General features: G+C 26.4%; 1 protein-coding gene across 2 annotated transcripts; it reads left to right on the top strand.

Annotated features, from left to right (window-relative positions):
- Positions 1–1,209: 1,209 nt before the first annotated feature.
- Positions 1,210–13,568, top strand: LOC123264393 (GTP-binding protein Di-Ras2). 2 transcript variants are annotated; one of them, XM_044727683.1, is made up of 5 exons: positions 1,210–1,503; positions 6,312–6,678; positions 9,483–9,628; positions 10,185–10,450; positions 12,588–13,568. In XM_044727683.1, the coding sequence occupies exons 2-5, from the start codon at positions 6,492–6,494 to the stop codon at positions 12,787–12,789; spliced, it is 801 nt and encodes a 266-aa protein (XP_044583618.1). In that variant the 5' UTR covers positions 1,210–1,503; positions 6,312–6,491; the 3' UTR covers positions 12,790–13,568. The 2 variants fall into 2 exon arrangements, with proteins under 2 accessions (XP_044583618.1, XP_044583619.1); XM_044727684.1 differs by having other exon boundaries at positions 1,210–1,383.
- The last annotated feature ends 3,453 nt before the right edge of the window (positions 13,569–17,021 follow it).

Here is a 17,021-nt window from a genome sequence, read left to right on the forward strand (position 1 = left end):
GAACCATAAGGCGTAGAGATTTTAAATTTTGTAGGAATATTCCTTTCGCCGAGTAGAGGTCAGCTAAGAACGGATTTTACGAAATTCCACCCACAAGGGGGGTTGCGGGGGCGTTGACAATGGAAAATTCCCATTTTTAAACTATAGCTCCTATTTACTCCAAATTTAGTAGGAATCTCCTATATGTGATGTAGAAATTATCTATGAGCGGATTTTATGGTAACTCATCCCCAATAAAGATTGCGGATGAGTCATAGTGACTGCAAGGTTGCTAGTTTTTCTTAATTATTATTTATAAAAATGAAAATAAAAATTCAATCATTTATTTTTTTAATATTAAATAAAATTTGAATAATAAATAATTAAAAAAATAAATTTTAAGTATTGCTGATAAAAATTAAAAAATAATTTTATTAAAAAAAAAATTATTGAAGCTAAAATTGTACTAATTATTTTTAAATAATAAAACATCCTTCAAATAATTGATGCTGTCATTTTTTATACCAAAACCTAATTCCTAAAAATTACTTTATCAAAAACAAACGCCAGAACATTTCTTAAAGATTTAATTACTCTAAAAATGTTCCCTGCGTTCAACAAACTTTACCCCAACCAAAAAAAAAAGCTCTAAGAAGCTTCGGTACTTTAAATGAAACTCGGTTTTAGTTTGATATCGAACTCGATTAATTCGCTCAAGTCAACTAACTTAACTTACTTTCAAATTGTAAAGTTCAAACCTTATAACAAGTTTTCTTCACCCCTCCCTCCCCCCTCTTAGTTCATTGAATTTCACACCGACAACTACGCTGCAGTCTGAAATTTATTTCCGATAATTTATCCTTCCTCGCGCCATCGTGATTACCCTACCTGTTATTTTAAATCCACTAATTAGCTAATTAATAAAACCTACGATTTAAGTCTTAATCGCTAATTTAACAATTGCATAATTTTTATATCAATTTAATTGGAGCATCATAGCTTTGATTATTTAGCTCAATAATTGATAAATTAATTAATTATCGATGCCGTTTAATTTTTCATCAAAAATAATATTATTAAATGTTATAATTAAATTTTAATTAGCGAATTTTAATTGAGTTACTAATTAATAAATAAATAATTATCCTTTGACACAAATTTGATAAATTAAATTTGTTTCTGTTCCAGGCTCCAGAATTTAATTTACACAAAATGGCGCCAGGAAAATAGAATTTAAATTTAAATGGAGTCGTGAATTTTTATGGTGAAAAAAAAATAAAGTGTTGAGAAATTAATTATTAAGAAGAAATAAAATGTTTGAACTTGTAGCGTCTGATCACGATCGATAACTGTATCATCGATTGAAAGGAGCCACTCCCGTCGTTAATCGACAGCTTCCTGATGGTTTGATATTAAATTAGTAGCTCATTAATAAGCGGAAAAAGTAAACTATAAAACTTACTCGGATTCCGGTTAATTTTTATAGTTTCAAACAGTACAGCGGACATCGGAGTGGTATAAAATGTAAATATTACAAAACTTAATGTAGAAAGTGTAAAAGCCACAATTTATAATTTAATATCGAAAATGTTATTAGTACCTGTCACTATAGTAAATAACGACTTTCTCATCTTGAAAAATTACAGTTTCAAACAGTAAAAATTGCCGTTTCAATATATAGTTTATACTATGAGGAGAAGAGAAAGGTCTCACACTCGGAGAATTTAACATTTGAAACAGTAAAAATTCTACTCTTAAAATATATATTTTGACAGTCCAAACAAATCAATAATTATAGTTTGATTTTTAGCGTTGCGTTTAAAATTTACCATTTTACTTTGTGAATATTGACAATGATTGTATGGAAATTTAGTAACTGTAGTTTATATTTTTTACATTTCATGCGATCATTTTTTAGGTACGAAATGATAAATATCAAAGTCAAAATTCTTAATTATTATACTTTAACATTTTCGACTTTCACATAGCAAATATTACTGTTTGAAATAGTATTTTCTATCATATTAATAATAAATAGTAGCATTTAAATGATAAACATTATAACGTGATTAGTAAAATCACGATTTTACTGTTTGAAATGGTAATTTTTTCAAGTTGATCATTACTTATTATAATAAGACTATTATTTATTACAGCTTACTTTTTTCTGAATAAATATTTCTTTTCCGTTATTTTGTAATTACACGAAATAGAGTAAACTGTAAAATTCACTTGGATTCCAGTTAATTTTTATAGTTTCAAACAGTACAGCGGACATAGGGGTGGTATAAATGTAAATATTACAAAACTTAATGTAGAAAAAGTAAAAGCCACAATTTATAATTTAATATCGAAAATGTGATTAGTAGCTGTTACTATAGTAAATAACTACTCTCTCGTTTAAAAAAATTACAGTTTCAAACAGTAAAAATTGCCGTTTCAATATATGGTCTATACTATGAGAAGAAGGGGAAGGTCTCACACTCGGAGAATTTAACAATTGAAACAGTAAAAATTCTACTCTTAAAATATATATTTTACCAGTCCAAGCAAATCAATAATTATAGTTTGATTTTTAGCGTTGCGTTTAAGATTTACCATTTTACTTTGTAAATATTGACAATGCTTGTATGGAAATTTAGTAACTGTAGTTTATATTTTTTACATTTCCTGCGATTATTTTATAGGTACGAAATGATAAATATCAAAGTCAAAATTCTTAATTATTATACTTTAACATTTTGGACATTTACATAGCGAATATTACTGTTTGAAATAGTATTCTCTGCCATGTAAATAATAAATTGTAGCATTTAAATGATAAATATTATAAAGTGATTGTTAAAATCACGATTTTCCTGTTTGAAATGGTAATTTTTAGCAGTTGATTATTACTTAGTATAAATCGACTATTATTTATTAAAGTTTACTTTTTCCGTGTGTCACTATAGTAAATAACGACTCTCATTTTAAAAAATTACAGTTTCAAACAGTAAAAATTGCCGTTTCAATATATGGTCTATACTATGAGAAGAAGGGGAAGGTCTCACACTCGGAGAATTTAACAATTGAAACAGTAAAAATTCTACTCTTAAAATATATATTTTACCAGTCCAAGCAAATCAATAATTATAGTTTGATTTTTAGCGTTGCGTTTAAGATTTACCATTTTACTTTGTAAATATTGACAATGCTTGTATGGAAATTTAGTAACTGTAGTTTATATTTTTTACATTTCCTGCGATTATTTTATAGGTACGAAATGATAAATATCAAAGTCAAAATTCTTAATTATTATACTTTAACATTTTGGACATTTACATAGCGAATATTACTGTTTGAAATAGTATTCTCTTTTATGTAAAGTATAAATTGTAGCATTCAAGTGATAAATATTATAAAGTTTTTGTTAAAATTACGATTTTACTATTTGAAATGGTAATTTTTAGCAGTTGATTATTACTTAGTATAAATCGACTATTATTTATTATAGTTTACTTTTTTCCGTGTGTCACTATAGTAAATAACCACTCTCTGACCTTAAAAAGTTACAGTTTCAAACAGTAAAAATTGCCGTTTCAATATATAGTATATACTATGAGGAGAAGAGAAAGGTCTCACATTCGGAGAATTTAAAATTTGAAACAGTAAAAATTCTACTCTTAAAATATTATATTTTACCAGTCCAAGCAAATCAATAATTATAGTTTGATTTTTAGCGTTGCGTTTAAAATTTACCATTTTACTATGTAAATATTGACGTTGCTTGTAAAGAAATTTAGTAACTGTAGTTTATATTTTTTACATATCATGTGATCATTTTTTGGGTACGAAATGATAAATATCAAAGTCAAAATTCTTAATTATTATACTTTAACATTTTGGACATTTACATAGCGAATATTACTGTTTGAAATAGTATTCTCTGCCATGTAAATAATAAATTGTAGCATTTAAATGATAAATATTATAAAGTGATTGTTAAAATCACGATTTTCCTGTTTGAAATGGTAATTTTTTCAAGTTGATCATTACGTATTATAAATCGACTATTATTTATTACAGTTTACTTTTTTCCATACGCTTGCGCTCTTTCTATACACTGAGAAAACAGTTCATTTAAATGAAATGAGGCTCGTTAACTATAAATAAATCGCTTATTTAAATACAAGAAATATTTATTTGATACAAATAAATTGATTTATTTGAGACAAAGTTACAGTATATTTGAATGAAATCCAGATTTGTTTATAGTTAACAAATATTTCTTTGGTGCTAACAATGAAAATGGTGCTTCAACCAAATTAGATTTGTTATCTATAAATAAATGGTATGTTTGAATATACTCAAAGCAATGATTTTTAGTTTTAGGTTAGGAAAGTAGTAAAAGTAGACATATCGAACGTTTGGGGTTAAATGGGCAATTCTTTTGGAATTATTAATTATACTGAAATTAACAATAATACTATAAAGTTAGTCGACGTTTTTAATTTTTAATTTTTCTTTTTTATTTATTAAATTAGATCTAGAAAATATTTTTTTTAAATTGCACTTATAATTTTTCAAGTTTTTTACGAATGAAGTTTTTTAAAAAAATATCTTTTGTAACAATTTTTTCAATAAAAAAAATTCTAAAAATTTTTAGATGACGGCTAACTTTATTTTCATAAATTAACAAACGTCTGTCATTTTTTAGGACTTTTATAATAATAAAATTATCACGAAAAAATTTTAATTAAAAAGTTCCACGTCTAAAAATTAAAAAAAAATTACAAGTGCATTAAAATATGTTTTTTATCGTTGATCTGTAATAAAAATAAAAAAAATTGACAGCTGTCTGCTAACTTCAGCATCATAATTACTAATGTCTATTATAGTTAACTATTTCAATACATATTTGTCTAAGCATATATATATATATATATATATATATATATATATTTTTATTTTATTTATTTCTACAAAAATTAAACAAAATACATTTGTAAACTAAGTTAATTTTCATTATTTATTTTTTACAAATCACGCCGAGAAATAACAGTGGCGACCGTAGCGACACCAAGCGTAATTTACTTGTTAAAGTGAGATTTGTTAATAGTTAACAAATCTTAATTTAAATGAAATAAATGACTCGATTCAGTTAAATAAGCCAATACGAGGTAGTATTTGATTCAAAGTAATATATATTTAAATAAAAGAAATTTTTTAACATTAAACCCTCACGGTTTTGGAAATGCCGTAAAGATTCGGTATTTATACGATATAAATGCTGTATTTTTACCGTAATACTTCAGTTATTTTAGCCAGTTTTTTTGTCGAATTATTATGAAAAAATTACGAAATAAATTCAGAATATTTATGGCAATACAATAGAAAAGTTACGGTATATTTCCAGCATTTAAACCGTAAATATACCGCATATTTACTGTATATCTGCGGCATTATTGCAGCAAAAAACCGGAAAAGAAGATCCCTACTTTCTATTACCGGCAAAATACCAAAAATATGCTGCTTTACTACTATTATTCAATAGCTTGAAATTTTTTTTTATAATATTATAAATTATCGTGAATAATTTTTAAGAGGTTGATAAACTAATTTCTCGATTGTTATTATTATTAATAATTTTTTTTAGTCTAGACCGGGATTCGAACTCAGATAATTTAGTTACGCGCCGAAGGCTCTACCAGTTGAGCTATCAGAGACACTATCCATACTTAATTACTCAGTCACCTAATAAGACTCACCGAGTAATAAACACAGCCGTCCATCTTACGGTAGAAAGCATTATATCTTTAATTATATCAGTATAAACGCGGCAAAATTATAGTATATCTTTGGTATTTTTACCGTAGAAATACGATTTTATTATTTTAAAATTATATTATAGTTAATACATAGATTTTTTACGGTAAAAGTTCTAGAGTTTTACAGTAATTTTATAGTATTATTTCTGAACTTTGCAGCAAAAGTACGGTAGAAATGCTGTATAACTATAGTAAAAAAACTGGCCAAAATGACCACAGAAATGCCGTATTATTTCAGAATTATAACGGTAAATTTACAGTAAACGCATTAATACCGAAAATTTACGGTATTTCAAAAACCGCGAGGGAATATATATTTTTAATTTATTTCAAATAAATCTGCGCATTTGAGCCAAACAAACGGTTTTCTCAGTGTAGTTATATATTTTAATATTATTATTATTGTTATTATTATTATTATTATTATTATTATTATACGGATTTCTAGTGTACAGGCGTAATAACGCCCTTTTACACCCTAAGCCTTATTATTATTATTGTCATTTATTTATTCATTTTTTTAAGTTTTAAAAAGAAGAAAATAATAAAATTGTTTCGCTTACGGAGAAAATACATGAAACATAAGCAGAATTTGCGAATTCGAGGATGCAAGGACAAAATTGAAGAGTACGAAGCGAATTGTGATTTATTTATTTATTCGAGAGACTTTTTTCATTATTGAAAATATTGAGAATAATAATAATAATGGCGGACTATGAAAGAATTCGCTTAGTGGTGCTCGGCGGAGCTGGGGTCGGAAAAAGCGCTATCATCAGGCGGCTTCTCGGTCAAGGTTTCACCGAAAGATACAGACCTACTGTCGAGGATCTTTATTCGAGGGAGTGTATCCTTGGGACGATGACATTCAAAGTCGATCTTTTGGACACCGCAGGTAAATATTTTAGGACTAGATTATATTTGTTTTTTTGCGAATGCTCAAATTTATGGATGTGATAGAATTTTGTGATAATTTAGTAAGTGCTAAAGCACATTTTTGATAAAATAAAATAAAAAAAAAGGTTTCATTAAATTTTACGTACGGGCAAATGGGTGCGGTAGAAAAAAGAAAGGTCGAGATGAGAAAGTAGGATGCCCATTAAGTTGAGTCAAAAAATAGTTTTGCTGAAGAAAGGATCTCAATTGCTGGTCATTATTTTTGTATGACTTGAATAAAGACGAATATTTCTTTTTAGTAGATTTCATAAAAATCTAACTATTACAGCCGTCCTCATGGCGCAACTTTTAAAAAATTTAGTCATTTTCTGACTCTGTTTGTCGAGCTGAGTCAGAAAATATATATAGTTCAAAAGTTTATATATATATATTTATACGATATAACGCGGCTTGTCAGCACGATAGCGTTCTCAATTTATATCCGATTGTTCTCAAACTCAACATGCTTTATCTGTCGATAAATAACAAGGTTAAGTTCGAAGATGAGCTTAATCGGTCGAGTAGTTTGGAAATGACAGGATTTTGAAATTTTGAAAATCGTAAAAATTGATGTTTACACTACTTTAACTTGATATAATTACTGAACTAGACAAGATATCGAAAGTTGCGAGAGAGAAGTTATGAAATCTACTTACATTTCGGCTGCCGAATGGCCTTTTTTTTTTCATCTGTTTTTTTTTTTGAGTAATTTTATTTGTTGAAAAAAAATTTTGGGCAATTTATTATTATTATTTATACGAAAATTTTTCTAATAATAATAATAATAATAATAACTTCCTATAAAAAAAGGATTATAATCTATATTATTAAGAGAATAAGAAAAATTTTGTGTTCAGTATAGTCATTTGATGAAATCGGTTTTTTTAGTGAAATTTAGTGTGATTGTAAAGGTCTTGACTTGAATTTGTGCCTTTCCAAAATTTCATATCATTCTCACCGATAGTCAATTTATGATGATAAGTATTTCCGCTGCATTCGAAAATTCTCTATCTCTAGATACATAATTAAGAAATGACCTTGTATTTTGTCAATTATTGACATTTTTAAAGATATAAGTTCATCCCGATGTTACACTCATCAAGAATTTATATTTGAGTACCCACATCAATTTTTTATATATTTATAAATATAATATATATATTAGGATGGCGCAAAAAAACCGACTATTTTTTTTTTTTAATTCTCGAGTGAAAAAATGTTTGTTTTTGATGTTTTAAGAGCTCTCACCAAAGGACAGCTCAAAAAAAAATTTTTAAGAGGTCACTCCAGATTTTTTAAAATTTCAAAAATCGAATTTTTTTTTTTTTTTAATTTTTTTTCTACTTACGGTATAATTTTATAGACCAAAAAAAAATAAGTTTCTGAAAGTTTCAGTTCAAAATTTAAATTTTGAAAGGTCGCTCGTAATTTTTTTTTTTTTCTTTAAATAGTCATATCGCCGACTTTAAGTGTTGGGAGTGGTACGTTGGGGTCTTTTTGGTTTGAAAAAATCTTAACCCACGCGGCAACGTCAAATCTCAACCAAGCTGGTTTCTAAGACCAGCTTGGGATTCGAACCCACGCCTTGCAGTTGATTAAATAAAATTATTAAATTAAAAAAAAATTATATTTTATATGTTGTGCTTGATTTTTAGTTCATCTCGTAATGAATTTTTATCGATTATTGTACTAAATAAAAAAAAAAATGCATGGAATTTTAATTTGAATAGTAAAAGGTTGCTCGAAAAAATCTAAACTAATGCACTAATAAATTGAAAAAAATTATGAGCGACCTTTCAAAATTCAAATTTTGAACTGAAATTTTCAGAAACTTATTTTTTTCAGTCTATAAAATTACACCGTAACGAGAAAAATTAAAAATTCGATTTTGACGATTTTTGAAATTTAAAAAAATTTGGAGCGACATCTTAAAAATTTTTTTTTAAGCTGTCCTCTGGAGAGAGCTCTTAAAACATCAAAAACTAACATTTTTTCACTCGAGACTTAGAAAAAAAGAATAGTCGGTTTTTTTGCGCCACCCTAATATATATATATATATGAAAAATATATCAAAATGCATGTGGGTACTCAAATGAAAGCTCTTGATGAGTGTATCATCAAAATGAGCTTATATCTTTAAAAATATCAATAATTAAAAAATAACCCTGTATCTCGTGAACTATTGACGTTTTTAAAGATATAAGCCCACCCCGATGTTACACTCATCAAGACCTTTCATTTGAGTACCCACATCAATTTTTCATATATTTATATGTATTATATATATATATATATATATATATGTATGTATGTATGTATGGATATATGAAAAATATATCAAAATGCATGTGGGTGCTCAAATGAAAGCTCTTGATGAGTGTAACATCGGGATGAGCTTATATCTTTAAAAACGTCAATATTTAAAAAAGTACAGTGCAATTTAACAAAAGTCATTACATACTGACTGCAAGGTTGCTAGTTTATATTATTATTATTTTAATCATAACATACATAGCTTGGGTATTTTTGAAATAAATTTAAAAAATAATATTGCTATCACATGTCCAATTACCAACTATTTAATAGATAAATGTCACGGAACGAATCTATAAAACTGTCAAACTATTAAAAACTCCACCAAAAACTTGGCACAAATTTACGTCAAGACTTTTTTCATGATACTAAATTTAACTATAAAAATCTTTTTTAAGATAAAGAATATACCCGCTAAAAAATTTTGATTTTGATTATTATTATTTCCAGGTGATTTACAATTTCCAGCGATGAGAAGACTAAGTATAGCAACGGCACATGCATTTTTATTAGTTTACGCAGCAACATCATCCCCAAGTTTTGACTGTGTCAAGATGGTCTTCGAAGAAGTTAGAGAACAGCGACCTGACTATCAAGTTTGTTTAAAAAAATATTTTAATAATATTTACACACTTATAAAAAAAAATCAACTCGATTCAAGGGAAAAATTCTTAAAAAAAATTGTTGAAGTATATTTTATAAAATTTCGTCGAACCAAGAATAATTTCTTTTAACTTGATTCAATCAACTAAAGTTTATCTCTTGAATTTTTATTTTTTTATCGCGTTTCAGATGCCATAAGGGCGTATACCCGCAAAAAGTACCGATGAAAAGCCATAAGGACGTATAAAAAATTTTCAATACATTTTTTTATTATGATTATTATATACGAATCGAATTATTCTTCCATCTTCTAAAAGGTTTTTAGGCCAGAAAGTTGAAAAGATTATTATTTTTTTTTAGAAATTTATAATTTTTTAAATTACATCCCCGCGTTTAAAGATTAACAGAAAATAACTTACAATAGGCTTTAAAACTCTTGATACATTTTTATACGCCTTTATGGCATCTGTAATATGTATATCAGTCTATAATTTCATAAATAAATTAAACAAAAAAATATAATTTATCATTCAATTTAACTTTCACTAGGAAGTGCCAATAGTAGTAGCAGGGAATAAATTGGACTTGGCGTCAGTGAGACGTGAAGTACCAATAGAGGACGTGAGCGAATGGCTGTTCTGCGACCTGCCAAAACTCCGTGCCAAAGTGATGGAGTGTTCGGCTAAAGACGACTACAACATCAAAGAACTGTTCAGGTGTTTTGTCACCCTGTCGAAAATAATCCCGAAAAACCCTAGCGGGGAACTCGACGAGTCTGGGTTGAGGAGAAGGTGTTCCGCGTATGGATCCAGACGGTAAATTTTATTTTTAAATTAAAATTTCAAAATAATTTTCTTTGCATTATTAATAAAAAAAATTTTTCAATTTTTAACAATTAAATTTTACTAGCAAACTTGCAGTCACTATGTGACTGCCGGGACTTGTGAACTATAAATAAATAACATTTTGCTTCATTAAATAATGACTTTTGTTAAATTGCACTGTACTTTTTTAAATATTGACATTTTTAAAAATATAAGCTCATCCCAATGTTACACTCATCAAGAGCTTTCATTTAAGTACCCACATGCATTTTTCATATATTTTATATATATATGATGTTTATAAAATATATGAAAAGTGCATGTGGGTACTCAAATGAAAGGTCTCGATGAGTGTAACATCAGAATGGACTTATATTTACGCAAATGTTAAGAATTAAGGAATGACTGTTGCATTTTGTTAACTAATGATGTTTTTAACGATATAAGCTCATCCCGATGTTACACTCAACAAGAGCTTTCATTTAAGTACCCACATGCATTTTTGAAATATTTTTCATATATACATATATATAATATATATAAATATATGAAAAATTGATGTGGGTACTCAAATGAAAGGTCTTGATGAGTGTAGCATCAGGGTGAGCTTATATCTTTAAAAATGTCAATAGTTCATAAGATACAATGTCATTTCTTAATTATTGACATTTTTTAAAATATAAGCTCATCCTGATGTTACACTCATCAAGAGCTTCCATTTGAGTACCCACACGCATTTTGATATATTTTTCATATATATATATATATATATATATATATATATATATATATATATATATATATATATATATAATATATATGAAAAATTGATGTGGGTACTCAAATGAAAGCTCTCGATAAGTGTAATTTCGGGGTGAGCTTATATCTTTAAAAATGTCAATAGTTCATAAGATACAATGTCATTTCTTAATTATTGACATTTTTTAAAATATAAGCTCATCCTGATGTTACACTCATCAAGTGCTTTCATTTGAGTACCCACATGCATTTTTGATATATTTTTCATGTATACATATATATATATATATATATATATATATATATATATATATATATATATATATATATATACAGAGTGTCCCAAGTAACGGACGCCATTGTAGCATCTGATAAACAAAATAATTCTGAGACGAAAAGTCCTTAGCCATTTTTTAATCAGACGCATAGATAATTAATTATTAATTAAAATAACGTCCTTTATGCGTTAGAGAGAGCACTAGTGTAAAGTTAAGTGCGTTCCAACGAAGACGCTTGCACGTGTGAATGTGTAAGTAAATATGTGTGACTACGTTAGCTATAGAAACTAGTTAGTCATACAGTTAGTTGTGTCTTTGTTTGGCACATACTTTACTGGACACTGGCGCTCTCTCTCTAACAAATAAAGAGACGTTATTTTAATTAATAATTAATTATCTATGCGGTTAATTGAAAATGGCTAAGGACTTTTCGTCTCAGAATTATTTTTTTCATCAGATGCTACAATGGTGTCCGTGACTTTTGGGACACCCTGTATATATAATATATATAAATATATGAAAAATTGATGTGGGTACTCAAATGAAAGGTCTTGATGAGTGTAGCATCAGGGTGAGCTTATATCTTTAAAAATGTCAATAGTTCATAAGATACAATGTCATTTCTTAATTATTGACATTTTTTAAAATATAAGCTCATCCTGATGTTACACTCATCAAGTGCTTTCATTTGAGTACCCACATGCATTTTTGATATATTTTTCATGTATACATATATATAATATATATAAATATATGAAAAATTGATGTGGGTACTCAAATGAAAGCTCTCGATGAGTGTAATTTCGGGGTGAGCTTATATCTTTAAAAATGTCAATAGTTCACAAGATACAAGGTCATTTCTTAATTATGTATCTAGAGATAGGGAATTTTCGAATGCAGCCTAAATGTTTATCATAATAAATTGATTATCAGTGAGAATGATATGAAACCTTGAAAAGGTACAAATTCAAGTCAAAACCTTTGTAATGACACTAAAAAAACCTATTTTATCACATATGACTATCCTAGACACAAAATTTTATTTATTCTTTTAATGTAGATGAGAAAAAAAATTTTTTTTTTTTTCAAAGATCCGGAAGCCCAAACGGAAGAACCGGTAGCGCTGGTTCGGGGCCTACGCAACAGGTACTAGCCGCGCAAGGAACAAGTGTAGTCGCGGTCGCCGAAGAAGTAAAAAGCAAACCTCGCAGCAGAAGTCTGATAAGACGCGCCTCCAGGAAGACAAAGCAGCAGATCCGCGAGTCTCACGCCGACGATTGTAATATTTCTTAAGTAGCAAGTAACAGTTTTATCGTTTTTTACTCCCGACGTTCCTACTTTTAGTGGTAAAGTTACCGGACAAATGGGTAAATACAAACATTTTGTGTCATTAATATGATTGTCTGGTATTCCTTTCCAGAAACTCTAAGAGTTTGTAGAAATTTAGTAATGGACAGAGCCAAAAAGTTTGTAAGGCAACAGAGAGAGCCGTACTGGTAAGTGGAGTTCAAGAAGTTCAAGTACAAGCTCGGAAAAATAAACCGACGGAGGAATAAAACTCGTTTATGTACAGTGTGTGTTTAACTGAACAAATGTTGGTCGGAAAAAGTTTCAGAGACAGACATAGAGGGTTGATAAAACTCTAAAGGACGTCAGAGCATCTTTTACTGCAAAGTTATCTTCTTTGTGCGCCGTATAAAAGTCATAATGATAGTAAAAAAAAGTAAGAGCTTTTTAATCAGATTTTATCTACTCAAGATGGAACTGACATTTTATTGTGGACGTAGTATGAAATGTTTTATTATTTGAGAATTGCAAGAAACTATATTTTACTCCTTTTTAATTTTTTATCGGGAAATGTTTGATAGAAATGTTTGAAAGAAAGAAATTGATAGAGATTGGTTGACAATGCTTGTGACATATTTTATTGAATCGGAAAAATTAGAGATAGTGGCTTAAATATCAAAGATACGGAAAAATCATAAGATACCTTTTTTGTACACAGAAAGAAAAATTTCTTGACGAGAACAAAATTCTTGGCTCAAGAAAATTATTGAGTGCCTAAAGGAAGACCGAAGTTGTGTTGGCCGAAGTAAAAATTTTTCTTGAAATTCTATTCTTGGTGAAAGTCATTTTTTCTTAATTCAAATTATCATAAATACTTGATACAATAAATTTTTATATTTGATCAAGATTTTTAGATACTTTAGGGAAGCAGCGCCACCTACTTCAGCTGAGAAAAAAATTTTCTCACCTTGAGAAAATTTTTCTCTTGAATATTTGATACCCATTTTTTATTATTTTACTGTACAATTATACATATTGAATGAAAAAAAATGATGAAATATTATTTGATCTTTCCATTTGACATGTTAATCAATAAAAATATTAATGAAAATTTACTTCTATCTTTATATTTAATTTTTTGGAGCAAGAGAGAAATTTTCTCAAGACAAGAAAATTTACTTCTATCAAGAACTAAATTTTTTGGAGCAAGAGGCTGAATTTTTTCAAAACAACAAGATTTTCTTGACTTAAATAAATTTTCTTGGATCAAGATACGTATTTCTTAAAGCAAGAGAATTAATTTTGTTGGAATAAGTGAAATTTCTTGTCAAAAAAAAATTTTTTTTTCCCTCAAGAAAATAATTAGGAAGAAAAATATTTTCTTGGCTTAAGTGAATCTTTTTGTTGTATAAGAAATTAAATTCTTTACAAAAAAGGTATCTTATACGATTTTTTGATATTTTTGATACTTAAGCCAGAATTTTGGATAAAAGTCGAAATTCAAAGGATTGAAATTGAAAATTAATTTTGTTAATAATAAAAAAATTAATTAAATAAAAATTGAGTTGAAATTTAAATTATTTATACCATTACAGTTAAGCCAGAATTTTGGATAAAAGTCGAAATTCAAAGGATTGAAATTGAAAATTAATTTTGTTAATAATAAAAAAATTAATTAAATAAAATTTGAGGTGAAATTTAAATTATTTATAACATTCCAGTTACACTAACGAGAATTTAATACACTGATAGAAGGATTTATTTGTATCAAAAAATATTTGTTAATAGTTAACAAATAATTTATTAGAGAGCACTTTTTAGTATTAAACAAATATTTCTTAGTATTTAAAATGATTTGTTTGTATTTAATATATCTGATATTTATTTATTAAATATTAATAAATCTTTTTAAATACTAAGAAATATTTATTAAAACTAAAAAGTGGTCTCTAATAAATGATTTATTAAATGTTAACAAATATTTTTAACTGTAAACAAATCCTTCTATTAGTGTACCAAATCATAATTAACAGTATAAATTTATCCGTAAAAAATATCTTGTTACTCTTGAAAAAAAAATTTAAAATTAAAACTCAGAGAAATTTTTAAAGAAACATATTTTTATTTAGTAATACTATAATGCTGTTTGAGTTTAGACGAGACGGCACCAGATTTTCCGAATAAAGTCATCGCGAGTATGAGGATGAAGGGTAAATAAACTGAACCCGAGTTGAGACGTTTTCACAAGAGTATCTTTGACGTGCTCTGTTATATTACATTAATAAGGATACGTATTACTCACACGAGAACGTCTTTTTGAGCACATATCGCTGTATGTGATCCACACCATAGCGAATCATGAGGATAAGTGGTTGTTTGAGACGCCTATGAATACTTTTATAAGTATTTTATATTTCTCTTGGCAAAAGTAATATCAAGGGAATACGGAATAACAGTATATAACTTTATCTTAAGAACTAAACTCAAAGCAAGATGATATTACATCAGTTTCATCTGCTCTCTATGTCTGCCTTCTTGGTCTGATTTTAAACCAAAGCTCGTTCTGTTTGGAGGAAATTTAATAAGAGAGATAGGACAACCTTTTTTATAATTAATTGTAGTACAATTTTTATTATTGCCAATTTTAAGGTGACTCCTATTTTAGATTTTAGTTTTTAATTATTCTATGAAATAGTTTAAAATATTTTAGGGTTTGTTATGTAGTTGTTCATAGCTTTTTTTTATTGACACGTGAAATATGAGTTTTTATTTATTGTTGTATTGATATAAATGTATTTATATAATATGATATAATGTATTTATATATGTATTTATATAAGTATGATAAGAAGTTAAGTAGATTTTTTTTAGATTGGATAAAAAGGATCAAACTTATTTATTTTATTTTTTTTAACTTCACAAATTGTTAATAGTAAATTTTGGAGAAAAATTATTGAGTAGTTGAATTATGATTTTTAAAATGTTCAAATAAAAGGGTTCAATTTTTTTAATTATATTTGATTAATTGGTTAAGAATTTTGATTGATATCTTAATTTTCAAATTTTTGATCAAAATTTGATTAAACATTAAATTTTTTGAGAAAATTAAGTTTTAAATTTGAATAAAAAATTTTGAACTCAAATTTAAATTAAATGTTTTGAATCAATATTGAATTTTCAACTTTTTTTTTTATCAAATTTTAACATAAATATCTGAACCAAAAATTTGACTTCTAAATTTTTATCAAAATTTGAGCCAAAAAATTTTATCAAAATTTAAACCAAAAATTTTGGACGAATTTGAACTAAGAATTAAAATCAATTCTAAACTTTATATTTTCTTTATCAAATTTCAAAATTTGAACTAAAAATTCTACTTTAAAATTTTTGATAAAATTCAAAAAAAAAATTTTTTTTCTAATTTAAGCCAAAAATTTTGGACTTAAATTTGAACTTAAAATCTAAATTAATACTAAACTTTCAATTTTCTTTATCAAATGTTAAATTTTGAACTAAAAATTTTACTTAAAAATTTTTATTAAAATTTTTGATAAAATTTAAACCAAAAATTTTCGACTTGAATTTGAACTAAAAATTTAAATCAATATTAAGCTTTTAATTTTCTTTATCAAATTTCAAATTTTAAACTAGAAATTTTATTTAAAAATTTTGAACAAAAAATTTTACTTAAAAATTTTTATTAAAATTTTGCTTAAAAATTTTTATTAAAATTTTTCTTCAAAATTTTTGTTAAAATTTCAACCAAAAATTTTTTACTTAAATTTAGATTAAATATTTTAAATTAATATCGAATTGACAATTTTTACAATTAAACTTAAACATTAAAATCTTAATCAAAAATTTTTAACAAAATTTGAACTAAAAATTTTGGACTTAAATTTGAACACTTTGAATCAACATTAAATTTTCAATTTTTTATTAAACTTAAAATTCGAAATTTAAATCAAAAATTTGTATTTCTAATCACAAAAATTTTAATCAATCAAAACTAAAATTTTTTTTGTCTTTCTAGTAAAATTTTATTGACTATTCGGCGCTCTAATTAAAAAAAGAAGTCACTGGAAATTTCTTAGATTTTAAAATTATATATGTATAGGAAATATACAGTCAAAAAAAAATTTTAAAGAAAAAAAAATATCAGAATGCTTACCTGAATTAATAAAAAATGCAACAATACCAAAAAAATCATTTAAAAAAATTTTTCCAGTAACTTTTTT

The sequence above is a fragment of the Cotesia glomerata genome, linkage group LG4, assembly GCF_020080835.1.
Source record: "Cotesia glomerata isolate CgM1 linkage group LG4, MPM_Cglom_v2.3, whole genome shotgun sequence".
In the NCBI taxonomy this organism is placed as follows: domain Eukaryota; kingdom Metazoa; phylum Arthropoda; class Insecta; order Hymenoptera; family Braconidae; genus Cotesia; species Cotesia glomerata.

Excerpts from the sequence above, each read along its gene's own strand:
- LOC123264393 (XM_044727683.1), top strand. The coding sequence starts at position 6,492 with ATGGCGGACTATGAAAGAATTCGCTTAGTGGTGCTCGGCGGAGCTGGG. Across the intron at positions 6,679-9,482 it reads CGATCTTTTGGACACCGCAG|GTGATTTACAATTTCCAGCG; the intron begins GTAAATATTTTA and ends TATTATTTCCAG. Across the intron at positions 10,451-12,587 it reads TCCGCGTATGGATCCAGACG|ATCCGGAAGCCCAAACGGAA; the intron begins GTAAATTTTATT and ends TTTTTTTCAAAG.